Raw genomic sequence first — 20508 nt, 5'->3', positions numbered from 1 at the left:
ATTGGAAATCACTTTTTGGCACGACACGGGTCTTGTTGTCAGACACCAGCACTTCACTTCTGCACTGTAATAAAAATGACGAGCCGACAGCTCGGTTTGTCTATTTAACTGTACTCAGGTATGTTCTGTATGCATTCCTCCCACTGAGTTCATGTAGGTGTGTCTGTGTTTGGGTTTGTGCAGTGAGCTGAACTCGGCATGTGTCATCCTGAGTCTCGCTCTTTGTCTTTACAGCTGTTTCTGCTGGAAGAGACGAGGGAGCGCAAGTTTGACGGCTACGCCCGGACCATCCAGAAAGCCTGGAGGAAATATGTGGCCCGCAAGAAGTATGTTCAGATGAGGGAAGAAGGTGAGTGAGGGAGCGACTTACTGCCGGAAGTATCTACCTGCCTGGCGCTCCCGCTCTTATCCTCTTTGTCTGGGTTCATTCAGCTTCCGATCTGCTGCTGAACCGAAAAGAGAGGCGGCGACACAGCCTCAACAGAAACTTCGTAGGTGACTACCTCGGTATGGATGACCGGCCTGAGCTCCGGCAGTTTCTTGGAAAGAGAGAAAAGATCGATTTTGCGGACAAAGTCACAAAATACGACCGTCGCTTCAAGGTTGGTTCAATTAAATTTTCAGTCTGGTTTTCCAACAACTGGCAAAATAGTAACATTGTGTTTTCCTTCTTCAAATAGGCAATTAAGAGAGATTTGATCCTGACACCAAAATCTGTGTACCTGATTGGAAGAGAGAAGGTGAAACAGGGGCCAGAGAAAGGGCAGGTGACAGAGGTGCTGAAGAGGCGGATCGATGTGGACAAGATCTTAGCGGTGTCTCTGAGGTGCAAAATGCTTCCTTCACATCTGAGTAACATCATTCAAAAGAAATTATAGTATTGCCTTTTCCAGGTCCAGAGAGCTTACAACTTCTAACTCCTCCACAAAACTCAGAGAGAAAGGTTTTCTCCTGAGAGAATGATGCTAGAGCAGATATTTCCAAACTTCAGGCCAACACGGCACAAAGATGAAACCTTTAGTCCAGTCTTTCATTATCAGTCAGGCAGAAAGTTCAATATTATTTTTATGTTTTCGTAAATTCAATCAGCAGGCTTTCTTCTGCCACCCGACGGGCACGGCTCCGCTAATGACGAGACCAAAGACGAGTTCATGATCTGCAACCCTGAACTGGTGAAGGGGTTAAGAAAATGGATGTGTTATCATTTTATTCGGCTTCTTACCTAACACATTTCCACATGGTTAAGTGGCAAATTTAAGCCTTTACAATTGTATATTCCAGTCTATCTTTCAATTTAAAATAGCAGCAAACTTAATTTCTTTAGTATTTTTATTTTTACTCACATTAAGGAGAATATTGGTGCCATCCTGGATTCATTTCCACTGTCTGGGTCGACTTTGCATGTTCTTCCCATGTCTGTGTGGGTACTTTGCCTTTTCCTACAGTCCAAAGACATGCAGTTAGTGGCATTAAGCTAACTGGTGATTCTAAATTGCCCATAGGTGCGACTAGTTATCTGCCTCTCTGTGTGTTAGCTGTGTGACAGACTGGTGACTTGTCCGGGGTCTACTTCGCCCTATAGCAGCTAGGAGTGGATAAGTGGAAGAAAGTGGATGAAGGGGTACTTTATTTTCCATCACATAACTTTAATGCAGGTTTATTGTAGCTCAAAGCAGGAACAGAAGTCATTATACTGTCTAATAATTAATAGAATTAATAACATGTGCCACACAAATGGCATCCATAAAAACAAATTTGGAGCTTATTCTGTTTACATAAGTCAACTCTAACTGCTACGTCCTGCTGCTACACCACATCCTGCTCTCTAGAAAATCTACCTACAGCAGCATTTTTATTTTGGTGTATTTCAGAATTTACACTGCACAGCCACAAGAAAAGCCACACACTTCATTCGACCCCGTTTAGCTTTGATCACAGCGCGCGATCGCCGTGGCATCGTTTCAGTGTCGCAACAATTATTTCCATCTATAGTTGCATTCTTTTTTTTCGAAGATCTTGCACTGATGATGCTGATGAGAGTCCGACTGCTGCGTAAAGTCGTCTCCATCGTATCCCAAAGGTTCTCAAAGAGGTCGAGAACTCCGGACTCTGGTTATTGAGTGTATTCAGATAGTCAGCTGAACTCATGTCTTTTTGAGCACATGATGTTGCCTAACCTAGACCTGACCAGCTGAAGTAATTCCAGATCATAACCCTGCACCCACACGCTTGCACTTCATCCGCCTTTCTTCTCGTGCCGATCACTCCTGGATCACAGTCGGTCTCATCAGAGCACATTTCCATTGCTTCAGACTCTAATCTTTATGCTCCCTGGCAAATTGAAACTGATAAGTGTGTTTTTATTAAGGCTACACAGCTGTTCTCTTCTTGCTATATTTGTGGAAATGCTCCAACCTTCACTTTTAAACATAGCTGTGAGTTCTACTGTAGATTTTATATATTTTTAATTATGTGATTTCTCTCCGATCTCGATTATTCAGGATTTTTTTCCCCCCCGACCACATTTATCAGAGATGATGGTTCCCTACTACCCGTCCAGGACTCAGTTTTCGTAGTTTCGCCAATCACCTTAGTAGTTTTCTTTCCTCGTTACAGGCCAGCAATTTGACTCCAATGAAACAGCTTTTTTCATGCTTATGAGACTTTAGGATTAAGTAACCTTTTCCCAGCCGAAACATATCAATCGCTGCATCAATCCCTCCAGGTGGTGAAGCTTTTTTTTCCAGTGTATTTTTCTGCTACTTTAATCAGAAGTAAAGTGCACGCTAATATTGTTGATTTTCAAACTTCAGCCCCTGCTCTGCACTCCTCTCCGTTATCTCAAAGCTGATGTTCTGAATCACACGTTTCTATGAGCAGAGGTACATACCAGCAGATATTTGACTGTTTCCAAAACAAGACAACATCTGATTCTGTGGACACTGCACTGCAGAAAGCCATGAATCCACTTCAAAGTCACAGTCTGGATTTGTAATCAAAGAAGTTCCCATGTTGCTGTAAATGTCACACAAGGGACGCGGAAAACATGTGGAGTATATTTAAGCTGCTTGTATATGTTAGTGTTTTCAGGTCTGACTGAAACCAGTTTAGTCCACATCTCCAAAACGTTGCTAAATTACTCAAAAATGCTATAGTGGGGAAAGAACGTTGATCAGTTTATTGTGAAAGTGCGGGGAAAAAAGGAGCTGAGAGACTTATCGTAGCTTTGTTGTTCATGGGAACGCAGCATAGCTCGTTTCAGAGGTGGAGCTGCTGGAGTAACATGTGGCTTTTGAGTCAGCGGGGTAATACAGACCAGGTGGTGCAATGAGCGAAAGCAGGAGTTGTAAAAAGCTCATCAGAGAAAAACCCGACTTCTCTGGGAGGAACAAAGTATCCTTGTGCGGGTTACGGGCTCAAGCTGTCGTCCCTCCTCAGATGTGAGCCGCTTTGTGAGGCTCTTGATGCAAATGTGAAAGCTGATTCTGACTCGTGATCTTGGCTTCTGTCAAAGTTTCACAGAAAACGGAAAAACGGGGAGATTTGATCTGTTATAACACTTAAAGTTTCCCTTGCTTTGTTCGTCCTTTCAGCACAATGCAGGACGACGTCTTGATACTGCACGAGCAGGAGTACGACAGCCTGCTGGAGTGCATTTTTAAGACCGAGTTCATCAGCTTGCTTGCTCAAAGGTTTGAGGAGAAAACCCAGAGGAAGCTACCGCTTAAGTTCAGTAACACGTAAGTAAACACTTCAATAGTAAACATAGAAGCCAAAAGGACAAACAAGACAAAAACAAAGTCCGATGATATAAAAATGTCTGTCGTGTTTCTCAGACTGGAGATGAAGTTGAAGAAGGAGAACTGGGGCTTCTTGAGTGGCGGCGGCTCCAGGCAGGTCACATTTGTCCAAGGTCAGGGAGACATGCCTGTCCTGAAGCCTTCGAGCAAATCTCTGCAGGTCAGCATCGGACCCGGGCTTCCCAAGAATACACGTGAGTATGAACGAACCTGTGGAAAGGTTACCTGCTCTCACAGTGAGCCGTAATCCACCAAATGCTGCGTTTCCTTCTTTGAGAGGTTGTTTGTTTGTGGAGCCATTTCATGCCTTTTTGTGTTACTGAGAAAGAAGTTGTCCCTCCAATTATTGTTAGATCCAAATCCACTGTGGTTGTGAGCAGAGGCAAAACTGCAAAAATGATCTTTTTATCCAACAAATTATGGATCCAACTGTGTTTTAGTTTTGTTTATCTAAATTACAAAGCTGCTGGTTAGTTAATATCTGAATATCTCTCCCCTTTAGGCCCAACCAGGAAGAGCTTCACTCAGAGTCGCTCAAACATGTCCAGAAGCCACCAGCACACCCCATCACGAGCTGCACCGGGACCTCCAGGTACAGCGTCCGAGCAGCTCGCTGGTCACCTGTCCCGAGTGAATCATCTCTCTCACAGCTCACATGACAACAAAGCTTTTCTTTCTGCAGTTTCACACCAGAACGGTGGCATAAAAAACACCAACCATGTCACCAATCAGAGAAATTCACAGCATCACAGCAAGAGGCATCCATCGTCCCACAACTCAGCGCACCCGGTCCTGCCCAGCAACATCAACCAGGTGAAGGAGCGAGGCGGCAGTCGCCAGCAGCCGAACTTAGACTGTCTGAGAGTCCCCGATCAAGGAGCAGCAGGGTGAGAAACCGGCACACACTGTAGCCAAACAGTCCAGGCAGGAACAGACAGACTAACTCACCAACACAAAACAAGGACTTTCCCATCACCGCTTCAAGCTTTTAATTAGTTTAAATTGTGCCTGAACTCCTCATACTGCTGTAAGTTACACCTGTTCTTTAGCGTCTACACTTTGCTTGGTTAATGTTGTCGTCTCCCAGCTTTGAAATAAAAATGTCACAGCTGATTTGTACGTTGAAAGAGTCACCAGCAAGTCGGCAGTCAAGCAAAGCTAGCTTTTATCTCTGACACCTGTTGGCTGAATCTTAATTGTATGACTAACGTGATGTTTCACAGAGCTCAGCTGAAAGAAATCAGCAGTTTATCAACTCATCTTTTTGATTTTCAGCTAAAAACAAATGTCGCTCGTTGTCCTTAAACTTAATGTGACACAGCACTGTTTTAGCTCAGCTTTGAAATCCCATTTGATGAGAATTTACACTTGCACCTTAAACTATGTGGATCTTTTAGTCCCAGGAACTTTTCTCAAAGAATTTAAAGGTTCCTTCTGACTCTTTCTTGCTCTTTGTTGGTTTAAAACCCTAAGTTCCTCAAAAGGTTCCTGTTTCCCGGATAAACTCATGTGGTGGAAAAGTCCTTTTTTTTTCTATTGATTCTGTGTTAATAAACGTATGAAGTCATGTAATTATCTGGCGTTGTGTAACGTACAGTTTTCCTGTGTTTAGATGTCCAATGTCCAAACCCAGTTTCATAAAATAAGACAGTAGTCAGGCTCGTGTCACGAACACAGTTATAAACGTCGTATTAAAATGACTATAGACACTCTCACACATAGCTGTGTTTCTGTATTTTGACATAATTTGGATAATTTATTCTTTTGTAGTCCTGGAGGCAGACCGCCCACTTCAAACGGAGGAATGTGAGTTGGAGTGTTTGCAGTGTTTTGACTGGTGTTTCATGAGTGCAAAAGTTTGCAGCAGCAGGAAATGCTCATGCATATTCTCTTGTATGATTAAAATTCGACTTCCTGTCGTAGTATGCAACTAAGATTTTATTTTATTTTTATTTCCTGCTCCTGCTGCTGCTCTGTTTCAATCAAGTGGGAATTCTTTCTCAAATTTTTTTTTTCATTTGTAAACAAGATTTCTGGGAGGTTGAAAGAATCCTTCTGTGCTTTTATTGATTTATTGATTTATTTTAATATTGGTTCAATTTTAATATCACAGGAGTAAATAATTTTATTGGGTCAATGCATAAGTTACATATGTATAAAACAGGCTGCTTCACTGCCTGTTTAAAGTTCAGTGTATAAAAGACGGATGTGTCATACGGCACTAAAAAGTGAAGCCACTGGAGATGTGCCTCAAACCTGCGTTCTTTTTCGTGGCCAGCAGGGGGCGACCTTTCTGGTTTTAAACAGAAGCCCGGTTGCAGTGAACACTACAGCTCATTGATCTATGGCCTTACTTATTATTTGTTTTTTTTTTTGTTGAAGTTGATACATAAGACATCTACAATATAACTCATGTTATAGATTATCCCTACAGGATAAAAAAAAAACTATGATAAAGCAGGGTACGAGCTCTCTTTGGTCAGAACGTCAGAACACCTGAATGATGATGATGATGGTGAATTTGCTCCGCCTGACCAGCAGGTGGCGCCATAGAGACTGCATCCCTCTTTTATTTACAGTGTACACCGATCAGCTGCAAAATTATACCTAATATTGAGTTGGTACCAAAACAGCTCTGACCTGCCAGGGCATGAACTCCACTAGCCCACTGATGGCCACAACCATCAGGGAATAGTTTCAATGAAAAAGTGTACATGGTCTGCACCAACACTTATGTAGGTGTTACATGTCAAAGTAACATCCACATGGATGGTAGGACCCACGGTCTCCCAGCAGAACACTGTCCAAAGCATCATGCTGCCTCCACCAGCTTGCCTTCTTCCCATAGTGCATCCTGATGCCTGGTCTTTACCAGGTAAAAATGGACACACCTGCCCATCCACGTGTTGTAAAAGAAAACATGATTCATCAAACCAGGCCACCTTCCTATATTGCTCCATGGTTCGGTTCATTGTTGGGCATTTTGTTGGTGGACAGGAGTCAGCACGGGCACCTGGCTGTTCTGGTTATTCTGACTCCTTTCTATCAGAACCAGCTTGAACTTTCTGGCCAATTTGAGCTACAGTAGCTCGTCTGTTAGATCGGACCACAGGAGCCGGCCATTGTTCCACATAAGAGCTGCAGTTTTGAAGGCGCTCTGACCAAGTCACAATTTGGTCCTTCTCAAACTTGCTCAAATCCTTCTAACATCAACCTTGAGGTTTTCACTTGCTCCCAAATACATCCCGTACACTAACTCGCGCCGTGGTGACGAGAGAATCAGGTACAGCAATATGCAAGTAATGGAATGCAGCCAGTATGCAGAAAAAAGGTGCTGCTGACTTGGGATCAGCACTCTGTGCTCCTGAGGGCTTCACAAACACATTTTAGGTTCAGTTGCAGGCATAGAGATGGCATGCACCATATCGCCATCTTGTGTCTGATTTATGAACTGCTGCTATCTCTTTAAAACACTTTCCGTTTGATTACAGTGTTGATTGGAAAATGAAAAATCTTAATCCTCAAATCGGTGTTTCCTGGTTGGTATATGGTATAATGAGATGGTGGTTATGCATGCCCTCGTATTCTGAGATCGACCATAGACAAAGTCACAAACGCGTTTCTCTCTTTGTTTCTCTCGATGTTACCTCAGGGCCCACAGACCGTCAGCCAGCAGGCCTCCGCCGGGAGGAGGACGACCCAAGCCTGCACCCAAACCCAAGCCCCAGGTGCCCCAGTGCAGAGCTTTGTACGCCTACGATGCTCAGGACACAGACGAGCTCAGCTTCAACGCTGACGACGTCATCGACATCATCAAAGAGGGTAAGCGCAGGGCGAAAAAGGCATTCAGGGGCTTATTTGTCATCTATTTTTCACGAGACGCTAATTTAGTCGTGTTTGTCGGCCAGATGTGTCCGGGTGGTGGACAGGACGCCTTCGTGGGAAGCAGGGACTTTTCCCCAACAACTACGTCACCAAGATCTAGGAGCTGCAGGTTTCACAGCACACGGAGGAGAGAACGCTTCATCCCAGCTGACCTTCTCAGAGGAAGGGGCGGAGCTTAGAAGCTTACAGTTGGAGAGAGAAGCACAATGAGACACTTCCTCCACTTTACTGCCTTAGAGTACACGAATGTAACTCCCGGTTACACCAGCAGACTAAAAGATCATCGAGCTTGAAATGAGGCTCTAAAGACAAAGAAGACTGTTTGACCCCAGGGTCTGATTTCTTTTCCCTTCACAGTCCCTCTGAGTACTGAACAAAACTATTTATTGTATTTATAGCTTCTGTGTTCTCCTTACTGTCATTTATATCTTGCTGAGGACTTTTAGCTCAAAACATTTTTGAAGCGCTGGAATGAAATCTGCTAAATCTGTGGGACCAGGCTGTGATTTTTACTCTCAACACGTTGTTTTGTTTAGCTTGTTTTAGATGAAGGTTTGATTGCCGAAGCAAACGTGGATGTGTCCGTGTCAAAAATGAAGTGACTGCTGTTTTACCAGGAAATATTTATTTTTGGTGCAAAACTGTAACTACTTTCCAGGAACACATATTCATTAAATCGCCACACTGTGATTTCTAATGATTAGAAATACCAAAGCAATACCCAAACCAGTCAAAGGGCAGTGTAGTAAAGTGGTTAATCACTATGTCTTTGCTTTTCTAGCACACCAGTATATTAGACTAACAGTAGAGGCCATGTATACTGTAACCTGAGCATGCTGTCTGCGGTCTATTAGCACTTTATTAGCACCGGTACTACCTTGGACACAGACATCGTTCATGCCACAGCCAGTAAGTCAAGTTGATGAAGGACAAGTTGCCAAGATAGCAATAAGTCGCTTTGGTAATTAATTTGTTTACATTAAATGTTAAAAACAGGCATTTTAGATCTGATTCTGTATATGTGTTCATATGTAGGAGGATGCCTGGTGCTGGTTAGAATTTAAATTAAATATTTTTTTGTTTTGTATTTTCTCTGAAGGATTTTAACATGCTGGTTTTCATCTGCCTTTGTTGCTCACAGATCTGCTTTATTTCCTGTTCCGCTCGGTGTGGTTACTATCACAGATCACGGTGAACGGATTTTTGTTTCGTCAAGTGCACCGATTTGCTTTTAGGTGAATTTGTTGCCATTTTTCCCTGTGGCGCTGCAAACTATTTAACTTGTGCTCGACTGTTTCTGCACATCTTTTTGCACTGCTTTCATTACTTACACATTCCTTTTTTTCCCAAATAAAATAACCACATTATACTCTGGTCAGTGACAACTGCTGGGACTTCTGTCATAAAACCTCTGCATCATGAAATATAGTTTGAACAGATGGTGGAAAGTATCCTTGTGCAATACACAACAGTAGATCAGTCCTTTAATAAAGCATGTAATACTGCATATTTAACTGCTTTGGTTTGTTTTATTGTCAAAGAGGCTTTCATGTTGTTTACATCAAATTCTGACCCTGCCATCAGAATCTCACAGCAGATGTTTTTCCAATCTTCAGTTCTGTAAATATTTGGTGAACCTGTGCGATTTGAAGGCTGAGTTTCCTGTTCTTAGCTGACAGGAGTGACACCCACTCCTTAAGGTCAGACGTTTCTACATTCATAGATACTTTTCTTCATACTTTGGATTAGTTTGATTCATTTTCACTTAATGATGCCTTTCTATCAGCACAAAGCAGTCTGGTCATCGAGACATTCTCTGGTGTCAACAAGGTATTTTCTGTAAATTTTAGAAATTGGTACTCAGACCTGGACCGTCTGTCACCAACATGCACGCCACATTCAAAGTCACTTAAATAACTTTTATTTTTCATTCTGATGCTCAGTTTGAAAGTCAGCAGGTCTCATCTTGGCCTTGTCCACATGTTTGGTGATTAGATATTTGCATTAATGAGCAGTTGAATGGTGTACCTAATGAAGACCTGGAGGGTAAATGTAGTGATGTGTATGCCTTTTTTAAAAGTAAATGTCTAAGCTGCAGATTTAACTGTTCAGTAATTTTTTACCAAAATCTATGTTTAAATTGTGACTGTTTTCTTAAGATTGTCTCTCAGCCCAGCTTTACAGGTACAAGAGACTTTTACCTTGAAATAGTTTTACTCAGCTGAAACAGAAAAAAATGTATCTGTGCTGGCAGGAACATTTCCTACTTATGTCTTCTACATTGTTTTTATTGAGGAGGATCTGTCACACCCTCCACTGTGCAGCTGCACTCAGGGCCACAGCTTTGCTGGAAGACTGCGTTTCATTTCCACCTTGTGGCTACAATCGGTACTGCAACATTTTGAATAGTTGACCTTTAACATTTATGTTATCTGAGAAACGTCTTCTTTTATCGGTTGTGATAAATGCGTTTATCTTCTTTAGACACTAGTAGTTTTTAATCACATTCATTTTAACTATGGACCATTTCGAAAAACTGACTAGACTTGCTCAGTTTCTTCTGTCTTTTTGCTTTAACAAAATAACAATTTCCTAAATGGAATCACCTCACTCACCTGGTCCATAACAGACTTTCTAATTATTTATATCAACTTATTAAAACCAGAACAGCACTGATTAGAGAAAAATGATTGATTAAAATGATCTTACATTAATTTATTATTTGAAAATAGAAGTCCTTTTTAATAATACAATAAATAATGACAATAACGAGAAAGAATAAACTTGATATCATCTACATGTTCTCGATCTAAGGCTTTCTGAGATTACATATCACAAAAACGTCTGGAGGTCAAGCACTAGGAAAGTTTGGAAACTGCACATCTATTCTATCTATATCTATCGCATCAGATTAATATATAATGAGATTAGTAAAGAGTAAATGTGCCTGTAGTAATAGTGATCATTTTCTATATCTGACTGATTTTTGTACATTTGTGTATTTATTTAACCCAAAGATGAAGTTTGGGAAGTCAGGTCTGTAAATTTGTGCTTTTATGTTGGTTTTTCTCCAATATAAAAGATTTAAGCTTTTACATGATCTTTAAGCCAATGCAAATTTAATGACAGATAAGCATGTACTATGAAAGCCAGTGAGAAACTCGCATGTCTGATGAATCAGAAAAACGCCAAAGAAACGACACAATTAAGTTATCCAAGTTTATTAATATCATTTTTTAAAACTAATAGAAATCCCACAGAATATGATCCTGGTGCCTTTAAGTCAATGAATGCATGGCTACCTGCTTTAAGTACTGCATTTCAACACTCCATTCAAAATTGTAATTTTTCAGTTTTTACTATTCGTCAGAGTGGAAATACATGGCCTCAGCACACTGTCATATTCACTACGGTCCTCCTACCCTTTTCTCTCTTGTGCAAGTCTATGCGAGTGAGTTAGTCGACAGCATTAGTGTTTTTTTCTTTTCTTTTCTCAGCGGCCAAAGCAGACGCCGCTGCTCAACTACAGAGAGACAAAAAAGGGAGGGTGGGTGAAATGGTTCGACGTGTGAGAATAAACAGTAAATATTCATCTCCGATTGAGCTGTGTATTTCCCTCTGAGCACACACGCACGCGCGCACACATATACACACAGGAAATCAACGCCACTGCCAGTTTCAAATTGACAAAATGATCCCAGGTTGCGGGGTCGTGCGTCGACCTGAGATCACCTCACATAAACCTAGCGTCCGCAGGCCCGTCTGCAGGAAGGAACCCCAAACAGAATGAAGAAAAGATTCACAGCAGATCCCGACAATCGTTCGGTTTAGAAAGAACAGTCAAAGAGAGGGAGGTGACATTCTTTTTTCTTTGTCCTCTAAAATACATCGGATGGTGGCGGTAACGGTGTTGTAGTCAAAATGAAGGTGCTGGAAAACGGGGGAAGGGGCGGGTGGTGTAATCGTAGCAAAGCGTGTGCATATTCTGGGAGTGAGGTGAACATCTGAGTTTATTTCCACTCTAGAAATACTGGGTGTGCACTAATACAGCAGCTGATCTGTTAACATAGTTCCCTAGTTAGGAATGTCTTGATTTACTTAAAAAAAAAAGAAAAGAAAGGAAAGGAAAAAAAAAAAAACATCTCTCACTAACAATCCACATCTTCTAAACATAAACTAATCAATGATACAATGATTGGTAAAATGAATCCTGCAATGTTTGTTTTGTTTTTTGTTGTTTTTCTTTTTTTTTCCTTAACTGGAGGTTGACATTCTATTCTAGTAAAGCGAGGCATTGGGTTTACAGAAATGCATCTTTACTAGAGCAGCTATCCTCACCTGCAACTTGTTAGGCCGTTTCGAGCCCACGTTATATGTGCAAAGAAATGCATTGCGAGGAAACATGCAGAGAAACAGAACGCAAATGACACTTGAGGAAACGATCAAAAAAGCTACATAAAAGCTTTATAAATACAATAAAATCTTAAACCCTTAATGGAGAATTCTAGCTGTTGTAGTAACATGTGATAGCTGGCACTCTAGGCTCAATGCTTTTATTTTTTTCTCTGTCAGATGTCTTTTTTTTTTAATATCCTTGCAGTAGAGCTGCTGCAGGGGTAATTCATGCCATCTTTGGTTGACTGCAGTACTGAAGAGAAATTAATATGATCTCAAAATAAATTTTTAACAAAAGGGTTGTTAGAAAAGAAAAAGGGGGAAAAAAAAAAACAGCATCAACTCTCAGCAGACAACTGCGCCTCAATGTCCACTCTGCAGATGGGGCACTTCTTATTGGTGAGGAGCCACTGATCCACACACAGCTGATGGAAGAGGTGCATACACGGTAGGCGTCTGGAGGGGAAACAGAGGAGAGAGACGTGAGACAAAGAAATAGATTAAGCAGGCTTTCCCTTTCCCTATCTTGTCTTCCTTCTCCCCAACCCGTCGCCCCTCCCTGAGCCTGGTTCTGCCGGAGGTTTCTTCCTGTTAAAAGGAAGTTTTTCCTTCCCACTGTTGCCAAAGTGCTTGTTCACAGGGGGCCATATGATTGTTGGGTTTTTCTCTGTATGTATTATTGTAAGGTCTACCTTAAAATATAAAGTGCCTTGTTGTGATTCGGCACTGTATAAATAAAATTGAATGGAATATTAACATGCATGATACAGCAGCACTGCCTGATCATGAGCTTAATTAAAATATAGTTTTGGGGTTTTTTTTAAAAATCCGATGAAAACAGCGAAACCTATTTCAAAAACAGAAACGATTGCACTACTTTGTCTACTAAAATCTTTGTTTATGGTCACGTGCAAAAGCCAGGAAATCTGTCTGTTTAAATCTATAAACTATATTAATATTATTCTGAATTCATGCATTTATACTCAAATAACTGAAAGTCAGAAATAAACATTCAACCACTAAAATATTTTTTCTGTTCAGGATGCAAGTAAATAACACATTTTAAAAACATTTTTTCTCATTTTGTAAAAATTTAACTTGATGGATAACAACAATAATTATAATTTAGCCTATTAAAAATATCTTTTTGATTAAAGAGCGTGTGAATATCAGTGAATTAACCATTACAGAAACAGAAATAATGATTTTGGTAATTACAGTTCTGTTTATTTGGCATAAATGTTATACTGAGTGGTGATATTAATAAACTTGCTAAGCACTATGTTACTGTTCAGCTATTTTAAATGATCACCAGTGCACCGAATCCACAGCTAACAACAGGCCCCAAAAACAAAGCTTTCAAAACCCAACATCTTTAGTTAATCAAAGACTGAAATTGTTGTTTTCTGTCACATTAAGTCTTAAACCACTGTTGTGAGTAAAATACAAGCTGTATCAAAACCACCGACTCCCAGCCGGGGCTACCCTAACCCAACAAAATCCAGTGGATAAGCTATACAAACATACAGCTGAGTTATTGGTACATTAAAATGTCATTAAGGTTAAATTAACATTAAAATGGCTCAAAAAGTGAATAAGTTGTATTCTGTAGAAGCTGCATAAAAACAGCTCAAATGAATGAAACTGCTGCATGCTGGTACCCTCAATGCAGGGATGGGTTTAAATACAACAACAGCTGAAAGAAGTCAGGAAATGGCTGAAATAGTGAGCTAACAGCTGTAACAGCTGTAACAGTTGTCCAGGGCGCACCCTGCCTCTCGACCTACGACAGCTGGGGATAGGCTCCAAAAAACAGAGTTAAGTATATTTTACAATGTCAGACACTGTCAATGAGGAAGTTTTTGATTTGACCGGATAAAAGTGCCTTTAAACACTTGAGTCCATCGTATAATTCATATATTTAAGTTTTCATCTGTATTCCTTACAAACAGAGCTGCCATCTGCTTTCTCCAATTAGGGAAACACTGATTTTAAAACACAGTTTAAATGTAAGAATAAAGACTAAATGTTGTTAGTGAGTAACAATAATTAAGGGATTCGCAATTTGTAGTGCACGGTAAAGAAAACAGAAAAACATTTAATTTTTCAGTTTCTCTTAAACCAACAGGGGGCAGAAAATCCTCTTTAAAAGAAATACTTGAGTGAGTGCCAAAACGCAGCACCATGAGGCTTGTAATTTTAAGGCTCTTTGGGATTTTCTGCTGATTACTTTAATGCCTCTGGGTCTTTTTTTTTTTTTTACATCCTATGAGACAATGTGAAACGGCTAAACTACACCTGCTATCCCACCTGTCTCCGTCACACCCTTGAAAGCGTAATTGAACACACAAAACCGAGCGCGGCGAGCGGGACGAACACCCAGGAGGCGAGACATTTACCTGACATCCTCCCCCTCCTCCAGTATTGACAGGCAGATGGTGCATTTCTCCTCTGTGTCTTCATCTGCCCCCTCGTCTTCGTCTTGCTTACCGTGCAGCTTTCTCTGTTTGTGAGAAACGTTTGTTTTTGATGAGCAGTGTCGATCAACAACTGCTATTACAGATGGTTAAACAAAATCCTATGAATTCAAACACAAGCTACTCAATTAAAACACTGTAGTAAGATTAGAAGTATGTATTAAGTTTGTATTTAAAAAAAAAAAAAACAAGTGATATTTTTCCGATAAAGAGGTAACTATGTTTACAACAATACATTAGATTTGGGGACAGAGAGAATGGTCATTTTGTCCTGAAACAGAAAAATGTTTTTTAATCAAATCAAAATGATTCAAATCAAAGTAATTAGCCGAATTCCCTGGCCCCCAAGACTAACACTAACATCTACTGTACATGTGAGCAGAGACATGTTTCCAAATTGATTTGTTCATTATTTCTCACCGATTCTGGGTCTGCGTGCATATTTTTCCCAATAGATGCCCAAGCTTCAGGGGTTAACTGTTGGTCAATGTCTCTCTCCAACACCTTCTGTATTGGGTGGCAGGGTGTTAGATTGCTTATTTAGATACATTTGGAAACCTCTACGGAAACTTTGCCCCAACAGATATCGTCACAGCTGCAAATCTCTGGTAAAAGACACTACAGTGTTTTTCTAAATGCTGGCAAAACATCAGATGTTTGAAATGAGCACAAAAGACCACTGCGCACTCTGTCCCAGAGGCAACTGCAGCATACATTCACAACTATAGACAGCAGCTTCAAAATCTGTAAGCACATTATATATTTATTACAACACACACACTCTGACAGGTCCTCACCTTTTTGTACTTGTGTGGGTAAGTGCACCTCTCTATGGTTCCCTGAGAGGCTCCTCGGTTCACAGTCCCCAGTCTCTCCTCTAAATGCAGCAGGTCCTGATTGGAGGGGAAAAAAGCTGACATTTTCTGTACAAACTGACATTTTTCTTCATGGAGAGGCTTTACCAGCTGTTCGATTAATCAATTAAGCAGATAAAGCCTTTGACTAAATGGGTTTCCAAGTAGTCATCGAAAGTCAGATTAATATTTCTAAATCAAGCCAATGGTTTATGCAGTGTCAGCAGGACAGCTGTGGTTACCTACTGAGCCACTCACTGTGCTTGTTGGCTTGTTGAATTGCGTGACTTGGCAAATAAATTCAACTCACTGAGGCAGACGGCTCTGTGAGAAGAAGCTTTCACGTCACGGCTGACAGACACGTGTTCTGGGAGCAATTTTTTCAGGTTAAAGGTTGCTCATGAACATTTGGCCACACCGAGCTCAGAGGTCAATTCACCATTTTGAGACTGTGAGTTGGGGTTGCAGTGTGAGAAGCTCAAAACGGGAACTATTTTCTTTCTATTAAACCACATTCACCACCAAAGACGACGTGTACTGAGCTAACGTTACAGCTCGTTGTGAAGACGAGCGTTACAGCTACAGTTATGAAGACGCTATTGATCTTTACATCCTACCCCGATGTCACAAGTATGAACCTGCCAAAGTTAGACGCACTCCTTTTTCTTGCGGTGATGTGGTTGATGGGTACAGTTTTCTTCAGCAGAAAGAAAACAATTCCTATATGAAAAAATGCCAACGTTTGTGGAATTTTCTGAGCAATCATGTGATGATTGCGTGGACATGACGCCACTGGTGAATTTTTCAAATGTACTTATTTGGTGTTTCAGGCCAAATAAGGCAACTGGGATTGAGTTCCTTTTATATTCAATAGGAGGGAAACATTTTAGATAACACTGCAAAACTCAGATTAAAATAATCTGCAGTGAGGTCCATAATTTGTTGCACAACGAAGTGGTTTTTGTAATTTAGCTGCTAAGATTGGATTTTAAAAATCAAACAATCAATATGCCACTGATATGTAGACTTCAACCTTTAAGCTGAGGGGTTTTATGATCATTTTAGATGAACCGTTTAAGAATTACAGCAAATTTTATACCAGCTGGTTTGGTCACTTCTAAAGTTCCTTACACCAATGTGGTCCAGTCTTAAATAGAATGAATTCTCTGACCACCTCAACAACCCCAAAAGATCACAGATAGCATTACCGTCTATAATCAACAGATGCTTTCATGAATATAAATACATGTAGGGTTTGGAACAAAGTGCAAACCACTGGTTACAGGAAGAACAGATCAGAAAACACTGCTTATAGAGTTCTGGGGAGAGAAAAAAACTTGTGTACACGTGTATATATAAATATATATGGACAAGACGAAACAAACGAAAATTAACTTGTACTATGGGTAACGATCAAACTACATCATCTGTCAAACCTGAGGCAATGTTATGACACGGGCAAATATAGCTGCCAATGGAACCGGGTTACCAACGATGTGACTGCTGATAAAAGCAGCAGAATTGTGAAGTACAGGGCAACACATTCTGCTCAGATTAAGACAAATGCTACCAAGCTAATCAGATAAAAAAAACATATTTATCAACGTGTCAGAGCACTCCTTACATTGTGGTACATCTTATCTCCTGACAAACACTGAAGGTGGCAGCAATAAAGGGCTGGTAGACTGTCTCAAATTAACCAACAAGGCATTTGATGATGTCCACAAGTTCATCCAGGAATTGAAAACTAATGAATATAAATTTATGTTATTTCATCAAAAAACAAATTTTCAGATGCTGAAAATGTGGGACAATCACAAACTGTGATGCCGTTTGATTTAAAATCCACTGTGGTGGTGTAAAGAGGCAAAACTACAACACTTAAGGACCTAAATGTAGATGTGCAACAGGCCTCAGTGAATCTGATTTTGGTTAATCTGTCTCTTTAATAACCCTGCACTGTTTATTAAACGCTAAAAACTTTCCTTGCACAAACTTCCACTAAAACACCGTCTCCCTTCTTTTTCCTGCGACAGCAGCATTCATCCAATTCCAGCGTGCATTTTCAATAAAAACAAACCAACACTGACGCCATGACAGGATCACAATAATGCTGAGTCATGCGGAGATGAGTCAAGCCATTTTAAAATTTATAGTAACAGACAACCGTGATGAACGAAACAGTAACTCGTACTCGTGTTTTGACCCAACTGTCCTCAGGCTTATACATTTACAAACAGTACTCACCTCATAATTTCTTCCGAAGCCAGTAATTCTAGATGAGATGTACCTAATGTGCGGGTAGGTCACTTCAGATATGCCAGTGTGCTGCAGGGGAGGAAGTTTCATTAAGTTTAGCCTTAAAATACAAGGAATGCAGTCAGTCACACTGTAATGTGGTCCATGAAGGGTGTTGTGTCAGCTTAGCTTTATTAAAAATAAACAAAACCAACATGTGCTGCTGCCATTTCTAAAACTGAAGCCAAGTTTCAACAAAATAATGTAATTAATTAAAAACCTCTGAAAATGCAGGCACTGCATATGTGTAATGATAAAGGTCACAGATGATAGATTCCTTAACAACTGTCAGCTATATTTGCGCAGGATGAGAGTCGAGGATTTTTTTGGATTTGTTGAGTGTGCACTCGAAATGGTTGATGAGCCACTATTAATTGCTAATGAATTATTCATGGGTTCACTAAACCATCCTTGAAATAACTGATGTTATAAATAAGGAGCAAACTCCATTAATCGCAGCCAAACTCCATATAAAAGTGATTCATTTTCATGTATGCTAATGGATGCCTGTGTGCTGAGGGTTTCTCACCATGAAGGGGATGGGGAAGTGGTGCAGTCTTGGGGGAGGGTGGTAGTGTGGCAGGTGGGAGTGCAGGTGCCCTGAAGGGAACGGGGCTACGGCTTCGATGCCGAGCTCCCTGTTGACACAAGGCGGTGAGTCATTATTACATCAAACCACATCAATCCAAATAATCATGTAAGTGCAGTCACATTAAATATCTATAATACTGTTTCTAAAGGGTACTTCACTTCATGGGCATTCAGTTTATTTAACATAGAAAAATAACTTCAGTTTGTGACATGATAGGAAAGACTAAAAAAAATAAATAAGTTGTGACACTGAGATGGGTCTCCATGTTTCTTCTTTGCTTTCTTTTTGGTAGTTATGAAATCTAGGAATCACTGGATTAGCTAGTATGAAACTTACACATTACACACATTACACTCCTGATGATACTGACCATGCTGTTCTCTGCTCAGGCTGGCGAGGATGGGAAGACATAGTTTGTGGCACATGAATGTGGTGCCCATGGCCGTAGTTGGGGTGCATTCTGTGGGGGTGTGGAGGAGGACGCTCGTGTGCTCGTCTGGAAAGACAGGATAATACATGTTCAGCAAAGAAAAGCCATCAATTATGTAAGTTTAGCCTGCACTGGTACTCACGTGGGGTGCTGCATCATCCTGCGCCTCTGAACCTCCATCCTATACATGTGCGGCAGGGTCTGGTGGTCCGCAGGGAGATGTTGGGCCAGCTGGGCACTTGAATTAGTGAGGTGGTGGGTGGACAGAGACGGGGGAGGGGCGGGCGGCACGGCGTGGCCTGGCGGGTGGGATGACAGAGGTGCATGAAAGGTGTGGGGAATGAGAAATTCACCTTGTGCTGGGGTCTGAGGTGTAAGCTGGGGGTTCCCATGGGAATGAGGACAGGCGGAAGAGGACTGATGATGCAGTGAACGTGTTAGAGGGCCATCTGGGTTTGACAAGAGATAAAGGGGAAAAGTTAAGACTGTCAAATTATGCAAGGATCTTCGTGTTTAAAAAAAAAAAGAACAAATAAATGCAGATATCTTCCGTTTCCAACCTACTCCAATCACAAGTCTAATAGTTGATGGAAAATTATCACTTTAAAATAAAATTATATATACCCAGTATGGCAGAAAGGTTCAGCTTCTCATCTGTCTAAAACAAGATATTTAGCTCCCTACAGTTTTCTTATCGGCTCGCCCTCAAAATCAGTTTGAATACGAGGTTGCTATGGAGCTACTGCGCTCGCAACCAGCAAAGGACATCCCGTGTCTATGACCTATCAAGCCAAGGGACTAAAACCTTTTTAAAGTCAACTATTTAAAACATTGTGAGGCCTGAGCCTTGGACTCATGGGATTTACTTGTTCACATGCTGACCTCACCATTCGAAACTTTTGCTATGTTTAATACAAGCACCAGTTATCCATCCACTTTCTGCCACTCAAGCAGGTCCAGATTGCAGGGTCAGCAGTCTAAGATGAGACACCCAGCCCTCCCTCAGCCCAGCCCTCCCCCAGTTCTTGTGGTGTGGGTGGAGACCAAGACATTCCCAAGTTAGCTGAGATATGAAATCTCTCTAGCATTTCCTTGGTCTGCCCCCGGGCCTCCGTCATTTGAAAGGTCAAATACCTGGACCAAGTGGCTCCTTTCTGTGTGGAGGAGTAGCTGCTCTAATCTGAGCTCCTCACCCTATCACTAAAAAGAAATCCATACAATTTGGAGTAGATCATTTCCACTGCTTACATCTTATATCTCATTCTTTCAGTCACTACCCAGAGCTACCTATAGGTGAGAATAAGAATGACCCCTGAACTGACGGTTCTGTCTCTTTACTATAAAAGACTGGTATAGCATTAGGATTGTTTTAACAGTACATTTTAGAATATTATATATGACAGAAAATAAGAAAAAACCCATTATAGGTCCTCTTGGGGCCTTGCCCGTTTCCTGTTTTGAATTTGAATTTGTTAATATTTGTCCACACTGCACTGAAACAGGGAGGGTGGACAAGTAAGGGAAAGGTAAGGAGAGGCACCAGTGACTCTAAATTTTCACGACATCCCCACCAAGAATCCTCATCGCATTGCTTCAGACTAACCAGATACTGGAAAATTCTGAGTAGCAAATTAAGTTTCTCAGCACTGAGCACATTAACCTGTTAGCCAGCACTAGTGTCTGTGAGCGAGCATTGGTTAGTATTATTGCATTGCAAATCTGTTTTCATAGGCAGCAGCAAACATTCAAAATGCATTTTCAAAAGTTTAAAAAGTCT

At 41.0% G+C, this 20508-nt stretch overlaps 2 protein-coding genes across 9 annotated transcripts in view; one reads left to right on the top strand and one right to left on the bottom strand.

The window, feature by feature from the left end:
• myo1ea (myosin IEa) overlaps window positions 1-9194 on the top strand; it is a 50408-nt gene extending 41214 nt beyond the window's left edge. The window contains exons 20-29 of one of the 2 annotated variants that reach the window (XM_085453488.1): window positions 235-349; window positions 433-602; window positions 681-826; window positions 3594-3740; window positions 3837-3994; window positions 4303-4392; window positions 4483-4687; window positions 5571-5606; window positions 7453-7622; window positions 7709-9194. In XM_085453488.1, the coding sequence (XP_085309614.1) occupies window positions 235-349; window positions 433-602; window positions 681-826; window positions 3594-3740; window positions 3837-3994; window positions 4303-4392; window positions 4483-4687; window positions 5571-5606; window positions 7453-7622; window positions 7709-7785 (1314 nt within the window). In that variant the 3' untranslated portion in view covers window positions 7786-9194. The remainder of the gene's footprint in view (window positions 1-234; window positions 350-432; window positions 603-680; window positions 827-3593; window positions 3741-3836; window positions 3995-4302; window positions 4393-4482; window positions 4688-5570; window positions 5607-7452; window positions 7623-7708) is intronic. The other variant, XM_085453496.1, reaches the window with a different exon arrangement.
• Window positions 9195-10890: 1696 nt separating this feature from the next.
• The window catches only part of rnf111 (ring finger protein 111), a 41537-nt gene continuing 31919 nt past the window's right edge, over window positions 10891-20508 (bottom strand). For 5 of the 7 annotated variants that reach the window (XM_085453453.1, XM_085453427.1, XM_085453435.1 and 2 more), the window contains 8 exons: window positions 18874-19180; window positions 18672-18797; window positions 18239-18347; window positions 17659-17739; window positions 15355-15450; window positions 14978-15064; window positions 14480-14583; window positions 10891-12536 (listed from right to left, as the gene is read on the bottom strand). In XM_085453453.1, the coding sequence (XP_085309579.1) occupies window positions 12419-12536; window positions 14480-14583; window positions 14978-15064; window positions 15355-15450; window positions 17659-17739; window positions 18239-18347; window positions 18672-18797; window positions 18874-19180 (1028 nt within the window). In that variant the 3' untranslated portion in view covers window positions 10891-12418. The remainder of the gene's footprint in view (window positions 12537-14479; window positions 14584-14977; window positions 15065-15354; window positions 15451-17658; window positions 17740-18238; window positions 18348-18671; window positions 18798-18873; window positions 19181-20508) is intronic. The other 2 variants (XM_085453469.1, XM_085453461.1) reach the window with 2 other exon arrangements.

This window comes from Copadichromis virginalis, linkage group LG1 (genome assembly GCF_057382275.1).
Source record: "Copadichromis virginalis isolate Kocher_CV1m ecotype Utaka linkage group LG1, C_Virginalis_male_GT1.1, whole genome shotgun sequence".
Taxonomy (NCBI): domain Eukaryota; kingdom Metazoa; phylum Chordata; class Actinopteri; order Cichliformes; family Cichlidae; genus Copadichromis; species Copadichromis virginalis.
Note: the sequence above shows the minus strand (reverse complement) of the source record. Positions and strands in the feature narration are given on the sequence as shown.